Source organism: Natrix helvetica, assembly GCF_964273705.1.
Source record: "Natrix helvetica genome assembly, chromosome: 4".
In the NCBI taxonomy this organism is placed as follows: Eukaryota; Metazoa; Chordata; class Lepidosauria; order Squamata; family Natricidae; genus Natrix; species Natrix helvetica.
In genome coordinates, this window is record NC_138550.1 from 15,149,249 (window position 1) to 15,167,342 (window position 18,094).

Consider the following 18,094-nt stretch of genomic DNA (forward strand, 5'->3'; position numbering starts at 1 on the left):
TCACTGTCCGAATCTGCTGCCAGCTCTGTTGGCCACTGGCAGACCACAACAGCTATAGGCACATTAAAGCCTTGCCCCCAAAGGATGTACATTTTAAATAAATAAATAAATAAATAAATAAATAAATAAATAAATAAATAAATAAATAAATAAATAAATAAATAAATAAAAAATAAATAAATAAATAAATAAATAAATAAATAAATAAATAAATAAATAAATAAATAAATAAATGTCAGAATAAATACTTCTAGAATTAGAACCGTCTTGGCATTTTTGTAAGGGCCTTCTTAAACAACCAAGAATTCAGTTCAAAATTTCCCCTCTTACACGTCTGCATATTCCTTTAAGAAAAAAAAAGAATAAATACATCCAGTTTTATTAAGAAGGGGACCCTACAACAAAACACAGAAGCACATCCACATATCATGAAAGGAAGTCTCCAGCTCAGGGTTTCCAGAGAGGAAGCCAAGAGCAAAATTGCTCAGTTGAGCAGCAGCAACAGGATATTCCATCCCTATAGATTTACTCAGTCTTCTCTTCCACTTCTTGGGCTCTGTAGAAAGTTAGTACCCATCCCTCTCCTAGAAGAATGTAATATTCTAGGAAATATTAAAAAGGCAGAATATTGTGTTTCCCTGGAAGAGAAAAAGCCAAAGCAGCTCCCTGCACCCTCCTTCCAGGGTGATTGGATTAGAACATGATAGGATTAGCCCTCTACCCATCTCACCACAGGGCACCTGGGAAAATTACATCACCCAGCAAGGCTCAACCAAGCCTGGGACTTAGCACAGCCTACAGAGTTGTCCCTGCATGGCCCCAAGGGAGTCTGACAACCAATCAGAATACAAGCTCAAATTCAAAAGCCCAGAGAGGGCATAAAACTAGGTCAGTCTCAGCATCTCTTCCCATTTCCCCCACCTCAAACCACGTGGTCCTGTCCACCATTAAAAACCATCTTTCCAAGCAGCTTCCATGTTTCCAGTGTCTTTCTCCCCACTTAGAACTGAATCCAGAAGGACATTTCTTCCAACAGCTTGTTGTCAATTAACAGGCCTGGAAAAGAAGCTGTGGTTTCAGAGCCTTCCCCAGACCATCTCTTTACAAACTAGGTTAGAAAACAATGGAGTAAATCAACTTCAACCTCCAACTTTAATATGCTAATACTTTTTAGACCTCATTCAAGTCTTCTGCCCACTAGCATCGTTGTGTTGGAAGAAATGTCCTTCTGGGTTCAGTTCCAAGTGGGGGAAAAGACATTGGAAAAAATGGTGGCTGTTTGGAAAGATGGTTTAATGGTGGGCAGGATCACATGGCTTGAGTCTGAACATAAAAGGGGGATCACATGCTTCAAGATGTTGGATAAAGAGGAAAGAGGGGTGAGATGCTGTAAATCCCTGGTTTTATGGGCTTTGAATTTAAGCTTGTATTCTGATTAATTGTCAGACTCCCCTGGGGCCATGCAGGGAGAACCCTGTAGGCTGTGTTTTGAGTCCAAGTTTGGTTGAGCATTGCTTCTTCCCAGGTGCCATGTGGTGAAATTGTAGGAGGTTAATCTTACCTTTGTTATGTAGAATAGACTGGCTCAGGCTTTTAATGGCCCATTAACAAAGAGAGGGGGGGCACTGTGCTTCTGCCTCTCTCGAGTTTCTACTTCTCTTTTTAGGGAAAATGTTCTGCTTTTTAAAAAATATTTCCCAAAATATTTCATTTCTCTACGAGCGGGGTGGGTTTTAACTTCCAACAATTCAAAGCGATATTCCTTTTTTTTTTTAAAGGTGGAAATGTGCAAAATAGACTTTAAGTTCCAGCTGCTGGAGGAAGAAAACTAACGAGAGTGAAGTGGAGCTCAGCTCTCAGTAAATTATGGTTAGCTAATCTGCAGCAGCTCCTGGAGTGTTATTTATTCCCCAGCACTTTGAACAGCTGAATCTCCTCTTAAGCACTGGGAAATAAATCACTTCTTCCCATTGCTGGCACCCATAGCAGAAGAAGAAAGTACTATTGGATGAGACGAAAGTCCCTATTTTGGGGGGTGGGGGCAGGGAGGGGGAAACTGAAAGGAAGCAAGGAGGCTTTAGCAACAGGAAATCAAATTGGATCATTCCAAAGCTAAACCAAAACTACTTAAGGAAAGCTAAACAGGGCCTGTCCTGGCTAGTTCTTGGATGGGAGACACCAGATAATTCAAAAGATTGAAGGCGAGGTCAAAAAGCATCTCAGAAGAAATGCAAACCACTTCCACAATATTGCCATTAAAATTGAATGGACATATTCATGAAAGTCTCAAGGGAGTTTTTAATTGTATCGATTATAGTCATTTCCAGTTTAACTTTGCAGCCAGCAAAGTTACTTCCAATTGTGGGAAGTTAGCACCCACCTCACTCCTAGGAAAAGGAGATATTTTAGGAAATATTAAAAGGGTAGAATATTTCCCTTAAAAGTTCTTGGTTGAGAGACACCAGATAATTCAAAAGATTGAAGGCGAGGTCAAAAAGCATCTCAGAAGAAATGCAAACCACTTCCACAATATTGCCATTAAAATTGAATGGACATATTCATGAAAATCTCAAGGGAGTTTAGCACCCACCTCATTCCTAGGAAAATGAGATATTTTAGGAAATATTAAAAGGGTAGAATAATTCCCTTAAAAGGGAAGCAGAAATTCAGCCCTCCACCTTTGTCAATGGCCCATTAAGGTCTATTCTACATAACAAAGATCTACCTCCTTCAGGCAGAGCCGTAATAGGAATCCCAAAGCCCTTTTGTTACATAATCTCCCAGCAAGAGTCAACCAAACTTGGGATTTGGGACAGCCTACAGAGTTGCCCCTGCATGGCCCTATGGGAGTTCGACAACCAATCAGAATACAAGCTCAAATTCAAAAGCCCAAAGAAGATATAAAACTCAGATACACTCAGCATCTCTGCCCCTTTTTGCCCAAGACCTCAAACCATGTGATCCATGATCCACTATTAAAATCATCTTTCCAAGCAGCCACCATGTTTCCAGTGTCTTTTTCCCCACTTGGAATTGAACCCAGATGGACATTTTTTCCCCAACACAATCAATCCTGATTTCCAGATCAGGATAAGCGCACAGCCCACTCAGTTCAGCTGGCATAAAAATGCCACTTGGTGTTTCTTTACCGGTCATAAAAACAGTGGACTAGCAAAAGTAGAAAAGGCAGGGGGAAGCAAGCGAAAGAAAGAAATGAACAACAGACAAGAATCTACAGACCACCCATCCATTTATCCATCTACTGATCAAGACTGAAAGGCATAAATATTTCCTGAACCATTGGAAGCAATATTGTGGGTAATTAACACGGCTGTAGGTTTTCCACTTTAACCCCTTCTTATACATAATGGCAGCAGTATCAGCATGGAAATCATGACACCAGGTGATTCTCTCCTCCAAATTACATCATGAAATAAGAAACTGGATGCGTGGGAACGATGTATCTAAAAGAAAAAATAAATGAAACCACTAACCCTGCTTACTGCGGAATGGGGAAGCTTACTGGGAGAAAAGTGGTTTAGAAAGATTAAAATATATGCAGGCAGGTGCAGCCATTCATTTAGCAATCGCTCAAAGTTACAGCACTATAAAAAACAGTTATTTACAATCAATTCTCATACCTCACAGAATCCCATGGGTTGGGGTGGTTTTTTTGGGGGGGGGGGTATTTTAATGACCCTGTAATCCCTTGCATGGGGTGGCGTTGGGGCAACTGAATGCAGCTGAGTGTTTACTGGCCGGATGCCCTTCCTGTTGCCAACACAGAGTTCACAGCTGATACTTACTCACTGTGCCCAGAGAGAGAAATACCTGCCACTACCTAGGATCAAACTCACAGCCTCCTGATTGTGAGGTGATCAGAATCGCCATGGCCTATGGTCATAATTTGGGTGCTTGGCAACCAGCTTGTGTTTAGGATGGTTGCAGAATCCTGAGATCACGTGATCACCACATGTGACTTACCCAGCCTTCTAAGAAGCAAAATCAATGGGAGGGGAGCTGGATTCACTCAACAACCAGGTGATTCGCTTAACAACTGCAGCGATTTGCATAATAATTCTTTTGTATGGCAAAACTGGTCATAAAATCAGGTATGGCTTACTTAACCATGTCCTTGCTTGACTCATAATGAGCAAAAACAAATGTTGACACTTACAGTAACATCAGTGAATATAATGAGATTCATTAATGGCAAATTGTATGGATAAATAGATAAGAGAGTTGGAAAGGACCTTGGAGGTCTTCTAGTCCAACCCCCCTGCTTAGGCAGGAAACCCTATATCGTTTCAGAAAAATGGTTATCCAAACTTTTCTTAAAAACTTCCCGTGTTGGAGCATTCACGTCTTCTGGAGGCAAGCTGTTCCACACAGATAGCATTGCTGATTTCATTAAGTGTCAAAATCTATATAAAACTAAGGAGGGGAGGAAGTTCTCTTCAATTCCCTTGTCCTCAGGGCCAATCTTTCCATTAAGATGATGAGCCACGGTGGCGCAGTGGCTAGTACTGCAGGCTACTTCTGCTGACTGCCAGCTACCTGCAATTTGGCAGTTCAAATCTCACCAGGCTCAAAGCTTGACTCAGCCTTCCATCCTTCTGAGGTTGGTAAAATGAGGACCCAGATTGTTGGGGGCAAGAGGCTGATTCTGTAAATTGCTTAGAGAGGGCTGTAAAGAACTGAAGCGGTATATAAATCTAAGGGCTTATTGCTTTATTATATTCTGGTCTTCTAACAAATGGGTGCAAAAATAGGTGTTTCCTCGAAACTACATTAAGATTTTAATTTTAAAATCTTTGAGATGAAGATTTTAGGTTGCCATTTAGGAGTTATCCGAGGAGATTTATCCATGATGGCTGGGCCGGTGATGATATTTTCTTAGCCAAAGTATGAACTATTAACCCCCATCAACCAACAAACCTTGATAACTTTTATGTGCAACAAAACCTGCCACTCAGTTTCACATGTCTTCAAATGTTTCCATCAACACATCCAGAAGCTGGACTGAGTTTCACCTCTGCCGTGATGTCATGCCAGGTAAATCTAGTATCTACGTCACTTACTTACAAAGCAGAAATTTCAGTTTCCCATCACAAGGGCTAGTTCTATGCATCTACCAGGTTTTAACTAGGAGAATGGTCTACTTAAAAATCTGGTGCATAGTCTTTAACAGAGGTTACAGTTATCTATATCTATATCTATATCCATATCCATATCATCTATATCTATCTATCTAAGTCAAATACCACTTACTCATCACAAAATCTCCAGAACCGTAAAGTCTACAAATTTGAAATTTGGCACGTATGTCCTCTTGGCTTCTAGGTGTTCGCTAAGAAAGGATTTTTCGAAATGACCATCAGATCTTTCTTAATTCTTATACATTAATTCTTAATTCTGATGCTAAGGAGTTTACTTCCCCTCCCCACCTGAAGAGGACTCTGTTCCAACTGCCATTTGACTTTTATTAGCACGCTATGATGCTAAGGAGTTAGACATTCTACTCCCCCTCCCCACCTGAAAAGAACTCTGTTCTGACTGCCAGTAGCCTCACATTCCGTTACCTTAGTTCAAACTGGCAGACGTTCCACTCCTTCACTTAGGAGCAGTCTGGGGCTCCTTACAGTACTAAATGTCGGTACCTCACCAAAATGTCTATGCCTTCCATCTATGGAACTGCTTCCGGACTCAGGGCGGCAGGAGCGATATTCCCTTATGTGTTTCAATCACCGACCACCACTGAGCCAATGGATTGAACCGGATTTCTCCTGCATTGCCCAATCATATAGTTTCATCGTGAAGCAAGGGTATCCAGCTAGTACTGTATATTGTAAAGAATGATCACCATAAATAGTGAAAGTGTCATACAAACTCTGCAAACTACAGGCGGTCCTCGACTTATGACCACAATTGAGCCTCAAATTGTTGTTGCTAAGTGAAAAATGTGTTACGACTTGTCTTGCCACAGTTGTTAAGTGAATCAATGCAGCTGTTCAGTTAGGAACATGGTTGTTAAGTGAAACTGGTTTTCCCACTGACTTTGCTGGTCAGAAAGGTCGCAAAAGGGGATCACATGATCCCAGGACACTGCAACCGTCATAAATGTGAGTCAGTTCCCAAGCATCTCAATTTTAATCATGTGACCACAGGGAGGCTGCAACGGTTGTAAGTGTGAAAAAATGGTCCTGTCACTTTTTTTGCAGTTCCGTTGTAACTGTTGTAAGTTGAGGACTACCAATATGGTTTAGGACAGTGATGGCGAACCTTTTTTGGCTCGCGTGCCACAAGTGGGGGGAGCGCAGGGGGGGCGAGTGCGGGCGTGCCGCACCCATAATGCAATGCGCGACCCCCAGTGCGCCTGCGAGCACAACGCGCGACCCTCCCCCATTTTTACATGTTTTTTCGCCCTCCCCAGGCTCCAGGGGCTTTATAGGAGCCTGGGGAGGGCGAAAAGAGCCTTTCCCGACCCCCCGGGTTGCTCGGAGGGTGGTTTTAAGCACTCCGAAGGCATCAGGGACGGTCCCTGAAGCCTCCGGGGGGGGCGGGGAGGCTCTTTTCGCCCTCCCCAGGCTCCTATAAAGCCTCTGGAGCCTGGGGAAGGCGAAAAATAGCTTTTAAAAAGGTGAACTCAGCTGACAGGGCAGCGCCTCGCGTGCCCTGACAAATGGCTCCGCGTGCCACTTGTGGCACACGTGCCATAGGTTCGCCATCACTGGTTTAGGAGAAACAGCTTGTATTTAACTCATAAGACACAGTTATCTGTATGTCAGCTGTTCATATATTTTTCAGCATCATTTGTATTGCAGAAACCTGACTCATAATAAGCAAAAACAAATGTTGATACTTACAATAACGTCAGTGAATATAATGAGATTCATTAATGGAAAATTGTATGGATAAATAGAATAGCAGAGTTGGAAGGGACCTTGGAGGTCTTCTAGTCCAACCCTCTGCTTAGGCAGGAAACCCTATACTACTTCAGACAAATCGTTATCCAAACTCTTCTTAAAACTTCCAGTGTTGGACTATTTACAACTTCTGGAGGCAAGTTGTTCCACTGATTAATTATTCTAACTGTCAGGAAATTCCTCCTTAGTTCTAAATTGCTTCTCTCCTTGATTAGTTTCCATCCATTGCTTCTTCTCCTGCCCTCAGGTGCTTTGGAGAATAGTTTGACTCCCTCTTCTTTGTAGCTGCCCCTGAGATATTGGAACACTGCTATCATGTCTCCCCTAGTCCTTCTTTTCATTAAACTAGACATAATAGACAATGGGAAAAGGATTTGCACATTTATCCTTTAGTATATATCAGAATTGCCTATTTTCCAGGGTGACATAGAGCATATGGTTTTATCCCACCTAGTCTATTTTATTCTCACAACAATCTTGTCAGTTATATTTTAATTTCGGGTCACACAGCAAAGGACTATGTGAAACATAGGAAAAGTCCATTTTGATTTAATTCATCCCAATGCTAATCCAAATGTGGATATCAATTCAATATTTTAAAATCTGCAGTTGAACAAAACTTTCAATAAGTATCAACAAGCAGGACCAAAAATTTTGTTTTGTTTTTTTAAAAAAGAGGAAATCAGATAACCAACATCTGTAACTGGCATTCCCATGCTGAAAATGCAAATGGTTTTGCAGAATAATGAGTTGTCATGATCATGAATTATCACCATTAACCAAAGCGCATTTAATCATTAACCACCGCAGCCTACTTTTGTCCATTCAAAAACAAGTCCTACAATGGAGCCACACAGCCTTAAGCAACTAAAATGAACGACCAGATAACCATTATTATACAACCAGTCTCTTCTTGAAAGCCTTCATTGATGAAGCACCTACAATTTCTGAAGGCAAGGCATTCAACTGGTTAATTGTTCTCACTGTTAGGAAGTTTCTCCTTAGTTCTAGATCGTTTCTCTTCTGGATTAATTTCCCATCCATTGGTTCTTCTCTTGCTTTTTGGTGCTTTGGAAAATAGGTTGACCACACACACACACACACACACACACACACCCTTTCATCTTTAGGGTAGCCCCTTTCTTCAACCTGAAGCTCTCCAGATAAGCTGGGACGAAATGTTTGAGAATTCTGAGAAATGGAAAAAGGCCATTTGGAATACATTTTCAGTGGAAAAACCAAAGGCCTTGTTATGATCCATACTTTAATAAGGGTTCATAGCTGTCCACTCGTCCTTGTTACATTGGACAGCTTTAATATTTTACCAACCTTCTCCAACCTCGTATCTTTCAAGGGGTGCCAGATGACAACTTCTCTAACTTCCCAGAATGAGGAAAATGGGATTTGTAGTCCAACATTAATGGAAAGTCGTGTAAGGAACATTAATTGGGAGATACAGTAAGACATTCTAGTAAAATCACAGCAGGATAATGCAATACAGTCCCAGCAGGTGGCAGTATTGAGCAGATCCTGCCTGACTTTCTAGGGGAGTAGAGTAGCGGTTAAGGGGTTGAACTAGAAACCAGGCAATTGTGAGTTCTAATCCCGCCTTGAGCACAAAAGCCATCTGAGAGATTTTGGGCCAGTCACTCTCTTTCAGCTCATCCCACCTCACAGGGCTGTTGTCATTGAGGCAAATAGGAAGGAGCATTAGGTACGTTTGCCACCTTGAGTTACTTATAAAGTAATGAAGGTGGGATGCAACTCTAGCGAATAAAATAAATAAATGAACTAAGCAGAGTTAGATCTCGTAAGGATGGGGCACCACTAGGAAAACATGAAGGCTGGAACTGGAAAGTTGATAAACCTCTAAAAGAAGGCAGTGTAATTTTTGCCAAGGACACCCTGTGGAAATGCCCACCAAAAAGTCAAGCTGACCAGGATGAAAAGTTAGCACCGTTTTTTTTAAAAAAAAACTATTTTTAAACTATTCTGATATTGGAGTGTTGCAATGTGTGTGCGTACAGACATGGAGCAGTGAAAGAGCTGGATTCTCTCCCTGGATTTGTTTACAGATTTGCCAATTTTTTTTTAAAAAAAAAAACCTGTCTCTTCACACATCGCAAAAGCATTCTACACACGCGATTTACCCACCTATTATTTCTTATTAATGATAATGATGTACCCTTAAGTCATTCTCAATTCTTGGCGGCTACCCTGATAGATCCATATTCTTTCTAGCTGTAGGGAAAACTGACTCACAGTAGCTGCTAGACTTCAAAAGTGACAAGGGGGCAGAAGGAGTGAATGAATCCAGACCCCAGATTAACTGGCTTTCAGAAGTTGTGAATGCTCCAACACTGGAAGCTTTTAAGAAGAGATTAGACAGTCTTTTGTCTAAAATGGTATAGGGTCCCCTGCTTGGACTAGAAGACCTCCAAATCCCATCCTTATGAGATCTAGCTGTGCTTAGTTCAGAGAGGGCCTCCTCCAGGTGCCGTCCACTAGACAGTGTCGCGGGGCGGCGCCTAGGAGTAGAGCCTTCTCTGTGGCGGGCCCAGCCCTGTGGAATGACCTCCCTCCGGATATTAGGAATACCTCTGACCTCCGCTCCTTTCGTATTAAGCTTAAGACCCACCTATTCCAAGCAGCTGGCCTGGCTCAACTTTGATCTAACCATATCGCTCCTGACGGGTTTTTAACTGGGTATTTTAATTATATTTAATTATCTAGGGGTTTTTAAATACTGTATTTTAATTGTTTTTATTTATCAGCCGACCTCCTCCTTGTGTGTGTCTCGGTATATGTCTCTGTTATATGTTTGTTTTGTCCACATATTTATTTCATATGTTTCATTGTACGCCGCCCCGAGTCCTTCGGGAGAGGGTGCGGCTAAGAAATAAATAAATATATTATTATTATTATTATTATTATTATTATTATTATTATTATTATTATTATTATTATTATTTATTTATTTATTTATTTATTTATTTATTTATTTCATTAGAGTTGCATCCCACCTTCGTTACTTTATAAGTCACTCAAGTTTCCTTCTTATTCTGTTAATTATAGATTTTGAGGAGTCAAATCACTACCTTTCCCACTTATTGATAAAACATTGAATTAAAAGAATTTCCCACTGAGCTTTTTAATGTGCCTCCTGGGGTAGAAAGGGCAGAATGCTTCTAAATGTTCTTTGTTTACAGTGGTTCTCCATAACTTGACAGGTGCCAGTCATACTGACAGGGCATTTGGGGGGACAGGGGCAGGGGGAAGCAGGGTTGTATCCAGTGGTGAATTAACCATTAAGCAGACTAAGCACCTGCTTAGGGCACCAGGCCCAAAGGAGGCACCAGAAAGTTGAGAAAGGGGAAAAAACACAAATGAAGATTTGTACAGCATATACAAAGGAGGGGAGGCACCAAGATTTGTCAGTGCTTCGGGCACCCGCGAGCCTCAAAATCTATAATTAACAGAATATGAAGGACACTTGGAGGTCTTTTAGTCCAACCCCCTGCTCAAGCAGGAGACCCTATACCATTTTAGACAAATGACTGTCCAATCTCTTCTTTAAAAGCCCCCCATCGTGTTAGAGCACCCACAACTTCTGAAAGCCAGTTAATCTGGATTCATTCACTCCTTCTGCCCCCTTGTAGCTTTTGAAGCAGCTACTGTGAGTCGGTTTTCCCTACAGCTGGAAAGAATACGGATCTGTCAGGGTAGTCGCCAAGAATTGAAAATTGACTTAAGGGTACATTATGATCATTCATCGGAAATAATAAGATGGGTAAATTGTGTGTGTAGAATTCTTTGCCACTGGTTGTATCGTATGATAATCGAGGGAAGCTCCTTTGAGCCAGGGTGGGTCAAAGAAGTCCCACTTACCTTTTCTTAAAACAGATTTTTTTCCCCCTTTCAAATTCATTCATAGATATACATTCTTATAATTGCTATTTAACATTTGTCTGTTCATCATTAGACTCCATACTCATTTTTACACACATCCATAATACAGTTTGGGTCCCTTTCTTGCCACCATCTTATTTTGCAACAACCTTCCTCCTTCCCTCTTCTCAACCTCCTTTCTCTACCTTCGTCTTTCCTCCTCTCCTTCCTCCTTTCTTCTTTCCCTCTCTCCTGCTCTTATTTTCACTCCCTTACTTCCTCTGCTTTACCCTTTCTTCTTTTCCCTCCTCATCCCCCCTCCTTTCCGTTGTTGCCCTTACTTATTTGCTTTCTCAGATGGGTTCTCCATCAGGTGGCATTTCAGCAATCCCAACTTTATCTTTTCCCGGCAAATAATTTCCTCTGCTTCCATTTTATCTCTACTATTAGTTCCACTTATGTCCTTTTCCCCCGCTTGTGTATTTACATGTTAATGAGGTTAGCTCCACTTACCTGATATAGCTCAGGTAAGGCGAATAAAACGGCTGCTGGCCGTGGAAGCCGAGCGGCTGGTAGAGGCCTTGAGGCGCCCCGCCCGAGGTGGAGGGCAACGAGAGAGCCTCCCTCGGCGCCAGGGCGCTGGCGGAGGAGGCTTTGTAAGGCGCTGGTCCGTAGGAGCCCGGGAGGGCGCCGGCAGCCACCTCCGCCTTGTAGAGGACGCACTCCAGGCTGGACGACGGGGCGGCGGCAGCGGCGGCTTCCAGGCTGCTCATGCTATTGTTCTTGGGCAGCGAAGGGGCGGCGATCGACGGAGCGTAGTCCGGGCAGGGCAGCGCGGCGGCCTGCAAAGTCCCGGGCCCCAAATGCGCCCCGCCGTCGCTGCCGTTGTTGGCCACGGCCGCCGCGAGGCTCTCCTCTTTGATCTTGAAGCTGGGCTGGAAATCCCCGACGGAGCCCAAGAGGTAATGCGGAGGAGGAGGAGGAAGCGGCGGCGGCGGCGGGTGCCCTTCTTTGGGCGGGTAGACGAAGCCGGGGAAGTCCTGGAGGTTGCAGGAGGCGGGCGAGGCGGCGGCGTTTGGGTGCCCGCAGAAGGGGCTCCACTCCTGGCACTCGTCCACGTCCAGCAGCTGCCGCGTCCGGGCGGCCAAGTAAGCCGGGTTGAGAGGCAGGATGGGCACGTTGAGAAACTCGGGGCAGGCGGAGGGGGCGGCCAGCGGGGAGCGCCCCGCCAGGAACTTGCAAGAAGGGGAAGAGGCGGGAGGCTCTACGGCGCGGCCAACCCCGAGGACCAGCTTTCCTCCTTCTTCTTCTTCTTCTCCCTCCTGTTGCTGTCCTCCTTTAGGCAGCGCCGTCGAGGCTGCGAGGGCCGGGGCCCTGCCCCTCGGGCTCTTAAAAGGAGCTCCTTCCGCATCTTTAGCCGCCTTCCAAAGGGAAGGAGAGGCGGTGGCCCGGGGAGAAAGAGGCGGAGGCGGCAGCAGGGAAGCGGCGTCCGGGGGCGCGCCCTCTTCTTTGCCGTCGAGGGAGCGCCGGGCGGGGAGCCCTGAGGCCAATTCGGGGATCTCCGAGCCGAAGAAAGACGACCACGCCGCCGAAGGGCTGTCCGAGTGGTCGGAAGCCGAGGTCAGGAAGGTATCCAGGACCTGGTCCAGGGCGTCTTTGCCCGACGGCAAGCCGGGACTTTCCTGGACCAAGGAGGAGCCAGAGAGCTGGTCTCGCTCCTTCAGACGGGCGTTTTCTTCCTCGTCCTGGTCTTCCTCCTCCTCCTCTTCCTCGTCCTCCTCGTCTTCGCTGCTCCGGGCGTACAGAAGGCCGTCGAGGGTCAGGTCGATGGCCTCGACCCTCTCCCTTCCAGCGAAAGTATCCCGATCCGACGGGTGAGGCGGTACCAGCAGGACTGACCCATCCTGGGTGGAAGAGGTGGAGGCAGCCGAGGGCTCCCTGGTCACTCCCTTGGCTTTCATCTTCCCTGGCACAGCCTGAAAAGTTTCGCGATCCGCGCACCTGGGTAGACTTAAAGCTGGACGGGACGGGCGCGGCGCAGCCTCTGCACCGTGGACATCCAAACTCTTCGGCTCGTCACATCCTCGGAACCAACCGTGGGGGGTGCTTACTCCTGGGTGGGGGGTGCAAAGGAGGGGAGGGGTCCTCCCGCTGGACAGGCGGGCAGCCTCGTTGCTCGGCTCCTCCACTCGCGTTTCGCGTGGAAAAAAAGCGGCCGGATCCGAGAAGGTTTCAAGCGTGCTTGGCTGGCCACCGCCGCTCCATGCCGGGCTGGCTGCTTGTCCGTCCCCAGAATCCGCCCGTCCCGGGGGCAGAGAGTCCCGCAGACACTTCGGAAGGAGACTTTGGGGGCCGTACCTGGTTGGCTTCCCCAGGGAAAGAAGAAGGGGAAAAAAGATACACCTGCTCGCAGGTGTTGGATCAGCGCCCCAACCCTGTTGGCTTCAGCCGCAAACTTTTCTCCTTGAAGGGTTCCGCCTGTCCCGCCCTGCCACGGCCGTTCTTCTGACGGGGAACGGAGGAAGCGCTTCCCCCTGCCTTCCGAAGCCCAGGTCGGCCACTCTCAGCCCCCAGGCGGCTGCAGAAGCCGTCCCGACTCCTCGCTGCCCTGGCCAGGATGAGCGCCGGACTGAATGCTTAAGGCGAGAAGTGGGGACGTCGTACCAACCTAATCCGAAACCCAGACTCTGCGCGCTGCTGCCCCCTGGCGACCAATTCCTGCTCCCGGCCAGATCTTCGGAAAGGCGGCGGTGTAGGGGCCAGCCCACTTGCCTGGGCGCCCTTCGGGCTCCTCCCTCTTTGCTCTGATGCTTTCCGCCGCCTCTAATCACTAGCCACGTCTCCCCTTCTTTGCATCCTCTCTCTCTCTCTCTTCCTTCCAGATTTGGGAGGAGGGGCTCAGGCTCCAACTTTAGCAAAGTCAGAAAACGCCGGGAGGAAGGGGGGGGATGGATTATTCAAAGGTGCAAATCTGTAAGGGAGCAGGGGCCGAGGAGTCACAAACCTCGGACTAACAACCCCGCAGGCGTCGCTGCTGTTCTTGCTTGTCCTGAGATGGATCAAGAGGAGAGACAGTAAATAGTAACAAGAGTTGGAAGGGACCTTGGAGGTCATCGAGTCCAACCCCCTGCTCACGCAAGATAGTAACCCATCACTGGCAGCAGATAGATGAAGCAATCAGGCACAGAGGGAGGGTTTTTTTTATCTCCTTGGGGATTGCCCCGCTGTTTCTTTCCGTCCCCAACAAGCACAGGGCTTAGAAAAGGTCAATAGAATCTATAATAATTCATCAACCTTTACTCACACCTGACATGCCACAGCGACCTTTTTTTTTCAGTTGTGTCCCCGTAGTGGAGGCTTCTTCTTGTCTCATGCTTTAAGCCTAAAGCAGTAGCTAGTCCTTATGGCCACAAACTGAGCCCAACATTTCTGTTATTAAGTGAGTCATTTGCTAAGCAAATTTTGCCCCATTTTGCCACCTTTCTTGCCATCTATTTTATTTTATTTTATTTTAGGAAATTTAGCCTATTTGCACATGAAGGTGCCTTACAGGAATATATGTATGTATGTATGTATGTATCCTGTATATATTATGTGGGTGTGGGTGTAAATAAGGACTAGGGGTGACATGATTGCAGTCTTCCAATATCTCAGGGGTTGCCACAAAGAAGAGGGAGTCAAGCTATTCTCCAAAGCACCTGAAGGCAGGAGAAGAAGCAATGGGTGGAAACTAATCAAGGAGGGAAGCAACCTAGAACTAAGAAGAAATTTCCTGACAGTGAGAACAATTAATCAGTGGGACAACTTGCCTCCAGAAGTTGTGAATTCTCCAGCACTGGACGTTTTTAAGAAGAGATTTAACAACTATTTGTCTGAAGTGGTATAGTTTCCTGCCTGAGCAGGAAATTAAACTAGAAGACCTCCAATGTCCCTTCCAACTTTGCTATTCTGTTTTATTTCTGTTTTCTGTGTGTGTGTGTATGTGTAGACAAAGTGAGTAAGCCAGTTGTTAAATGAATGTGGCTTCCCCATTGCCTTTGCTTGTCAGCAGGCTGCAAAGGTGATCCCAAGACACTGCAGCCATCATAAATATGAGTCGGTTGTCCAGCACCTGAATTTGAATCACATGACCATGGGGATGCTGTAACGGTCAGAAGTGTGAAATACTTTTATTCAGTGCCGCCGTAACTTTGAACAGTCACTAAATGAATTGTTGTTAAGTCAAGGAATACCTGCATTTCTCAACCCTGGCAATTTTAAGAGGTGTGGACTTCAACTCTCAAGAAATCACGGTGCTAGAGCGTAGTGTGGAATTCTCCGTGGTCAGCCTCAAGGTGCACAAAAGCCATGGGGATGTGCTTGGGAACAGGGAAAAATAGAGGCAGGACTGTAACTTCCAGAACCCAGCAACCAATTTCATGCAGGGGTAATTTTCTGCAGACAGGAATATGTGTGAAGAGTACTCAGTACTCAGACAAAGAAGATATCTTTACTTACTCTAGGGATGCTGTTAAAGGCTGAAACTACCAAATCATTAATCATTGTATACTCCATGGGTTGATGCTGCCGGGCACCTGTCCCCATTGCCAGGCCTTGGTAGTGCGTGCGAAATCCAAGTGGGACTTCACAGCACATTTCCTTTGCCTGCATTGACCGACATGTCAAAGAATGGAATGGAATTGGGAATGGGAATGGAATAGGAATAGGAATGGAAATAGGAATAGGAATGGAAATAGGAATAGGAATGGGAATAGGAATAGGAATAGGAATAGGAATAGGAATAGGAATGGAAATAGGAATAAGAATAGGAAGAGGAATGGAATGGAAATAGAATAGGAATGGGAATAGGAATGGAATGGGAATAGGAATAGAGTAGAGTAGAATAGAATAGAATAGAATAGAATAGAATAGAATAGGAATAGGAATAGGAATAGGAATAGGAATAGGAATAGGAATGGAATAGGAATGGAATGGAATAGGAATTTAATGGAAATAGGAATAGGAATGGGAATAGGAATAGGAATGGAACAAGAATAGGAATAGGAATGGAATGGAATGGAATAGGAATGGAAATAGGAATAAGAATAGGAATAGGAATGGAATGGAAATAGAATAGGAATGGAATAGGAATGGAATAGGAATAGGAATAGGAATAGAATAGAAATAGGAATAGGAATGGAATAGGAATAGGATTGGGATGGAATGGAATAGAATGAGTTGGAAGGGACCTTGGAGGTCTTCTAGTCCAACCCAATGCTTAGGCAGGAAACCCTACACCACTTCAGACAAATGGTTATCCAACATCTTCTTAAAAACTTCCAGTGTCAGACATAGTATGAAGCTGGATGAAGAAATCCAATGATCCTTGCAATCTGTCAATCCATCTTTCTTAATGTGGCTCTCGCAATCTAAACCTGAGTCTATAAATAGAGGTAGGCCTCTACTTATGACTGAAATTGAGCATCAGATTGTGGCTGCTAAACAAGGCAGTGATGAAGTGAGTTTTGCCCCATTTTACAAGCTTTTTGCCACTGTTGTTAAATGAATCACTTCTGCGTACCATGCTCTCGTTAATTGAATCTGGCTTTCACCATTGACTTTGCTTGTGGGAAGATGGTGGGGAAGGTTACCAAGGGTGATCCCTTGAACCCAATACCTGCCATTTGCCAAGTGCTCAAATTTTCATCACATGAGGATGCCGTCCCATTCATATGTGTCAAAAATAATGACAGCAATCGCACTTAGACTCACATGCAGCTTCATACAGCCCTCTCTAAGCATTTTACAGAGTCAGCCTCTTGCCCCCAATAATCTGGGTCCTCCTTTTACCCACCTCGAAGGCTGAGTCAACCTTGGTCAGGATCAAACTCTTGGTAGTGGGCAGAGTCAGCCTGCAATACTGCATTCGAACCACTGCGCCACCCCAGTTCCTGGTGGCCATGAGTCAATTTTTTCAATGCCGCTGTAACTTTGAACCGTCATTAAACGAATGATTGTAAGCCAAGAACTTACTTGGATGTTCATTATCAATATGATTTAAAGTATTAACAATTAAGTATTAATATTATGTGGAGAACATACTGCTGCTATATGATCACTACTACTGAACATGATGATGATGACTTATTCCTCAAACTAATTGTAACCAGACAACACACTGTTTGTATAGACATTGAAATTGTCGCTCTTTCTTATATAGTAAAAATAAAGAAAATATTTTTTTGGGGGGGAAAAGAACTACCTGTAACTTAGCCACCCAGGATTCAGTTGCAGGGAAGGGATCTACAATGAAGTAGTAGAGAATTCTTCTCAGTCCTGTTCTAATTTATTTAATTTTTATTTTATTTGGTTTGTCAAACATGTACAAGATAACAAGTATAAGTATAAACATGGACATGAACAAAGGAAATGAATACAAATAAATGGGGACAACAGGACGGGGACGGTAGGGACACTGGTGCGCTTATGCACGCCCCCTTTACGGACCTCTTAGGAGTGAGGTAAGATCCAGGGTAGACAGTTTGAGTTGAAGCTGTGGGGGTTTGAGGATGTAACAACGGAGTGAGGTAGAGCATTCCAGGCGTTGACCACTCTGTTGCTGAAGTCGTCTTTTCTGCAATCGAGTTTGGAGCGGTTTACCTTGAGTTTTCATCAATTGTTTGCCTGTGTATTATTGAGGTTGAAGCTGAAGAAGTCGTTGACGGGTAGGACGTTGTAGCAGAGAATTTTGTGTACTATGCTTAGGTCAGATCGTAGGTGTAGTTCCAGGTTGCCCGAGCCCTAAATTTCGAGCCTGGTGGCATAAGGGAGCAGAGGAGTGGAGGACTCTTCTCGTGAAATACCTCGGCTGCCCACCAAGTCTCATGGTGTCTCACTGTCCATTTCTGTGTCCCAGTCAGCCAGGCTATTTTTAGATCCGGACTATTGCTAGACTCGGGTTCAGAGGCAGTTCGCCTGATGGTTCACAGGGAGAGAGAGCAGTTGGGACCTGTCACTCAAACAACGCATCGTTCCAGACACCAAGCCAGCCTTGCCAAGGCCACCCTTCTTCATGGTAGCCAAGCAAACCAACCTTGGTCAGCAGTGCTGTTGAAGGCAGGGGATCTAAAATTAGGAGACTCTTACCAGTTACTTTTGCAACTTGTCCTATATTACCTTTCTGCCAGCATGAAAAGAAATAGAGCATCGAATGCCAATGACACTGTGGAGAAAAAGAAGGCTGTTATTATTATTATTATTATTATTATTATTATTATTATTATTATTATTATTATTATTAT

At 44.8% G+C, this 18,094-nt stretch overlaps 1 protein-coding gene across 2 annotated transcripts in view; it reads right to left on the reverse strand.

Annotated features, from left to right (window-relative positions):
• PGR (progesterone receptor) overlaps nt 1-13,408 on the reverse strand; it is a 99,357-nt gene extending 85,949 nt beyond the window's left edge. Inside the window, exon 1 of one of the 2 annotated variants that reach the window (XM_081951234.1) lies at nt 11,328-13,408. In XM_081951234.1, the coding sequence (XP_081807360.1) occupies nt 11,328-12,775 (1,448 nt within the window). In that variant the 5' untranslated portion in view covers nt 12,776-13,408. The remainder of the gene's footprint in view (nt 1-11,327) is intronic. The other variant, XM_081951233.1, reaches the window with a different exon arrangement.
• Between the last annotated feature and the right edge of the window lie 4,686 nt (nt 13,409-18,094).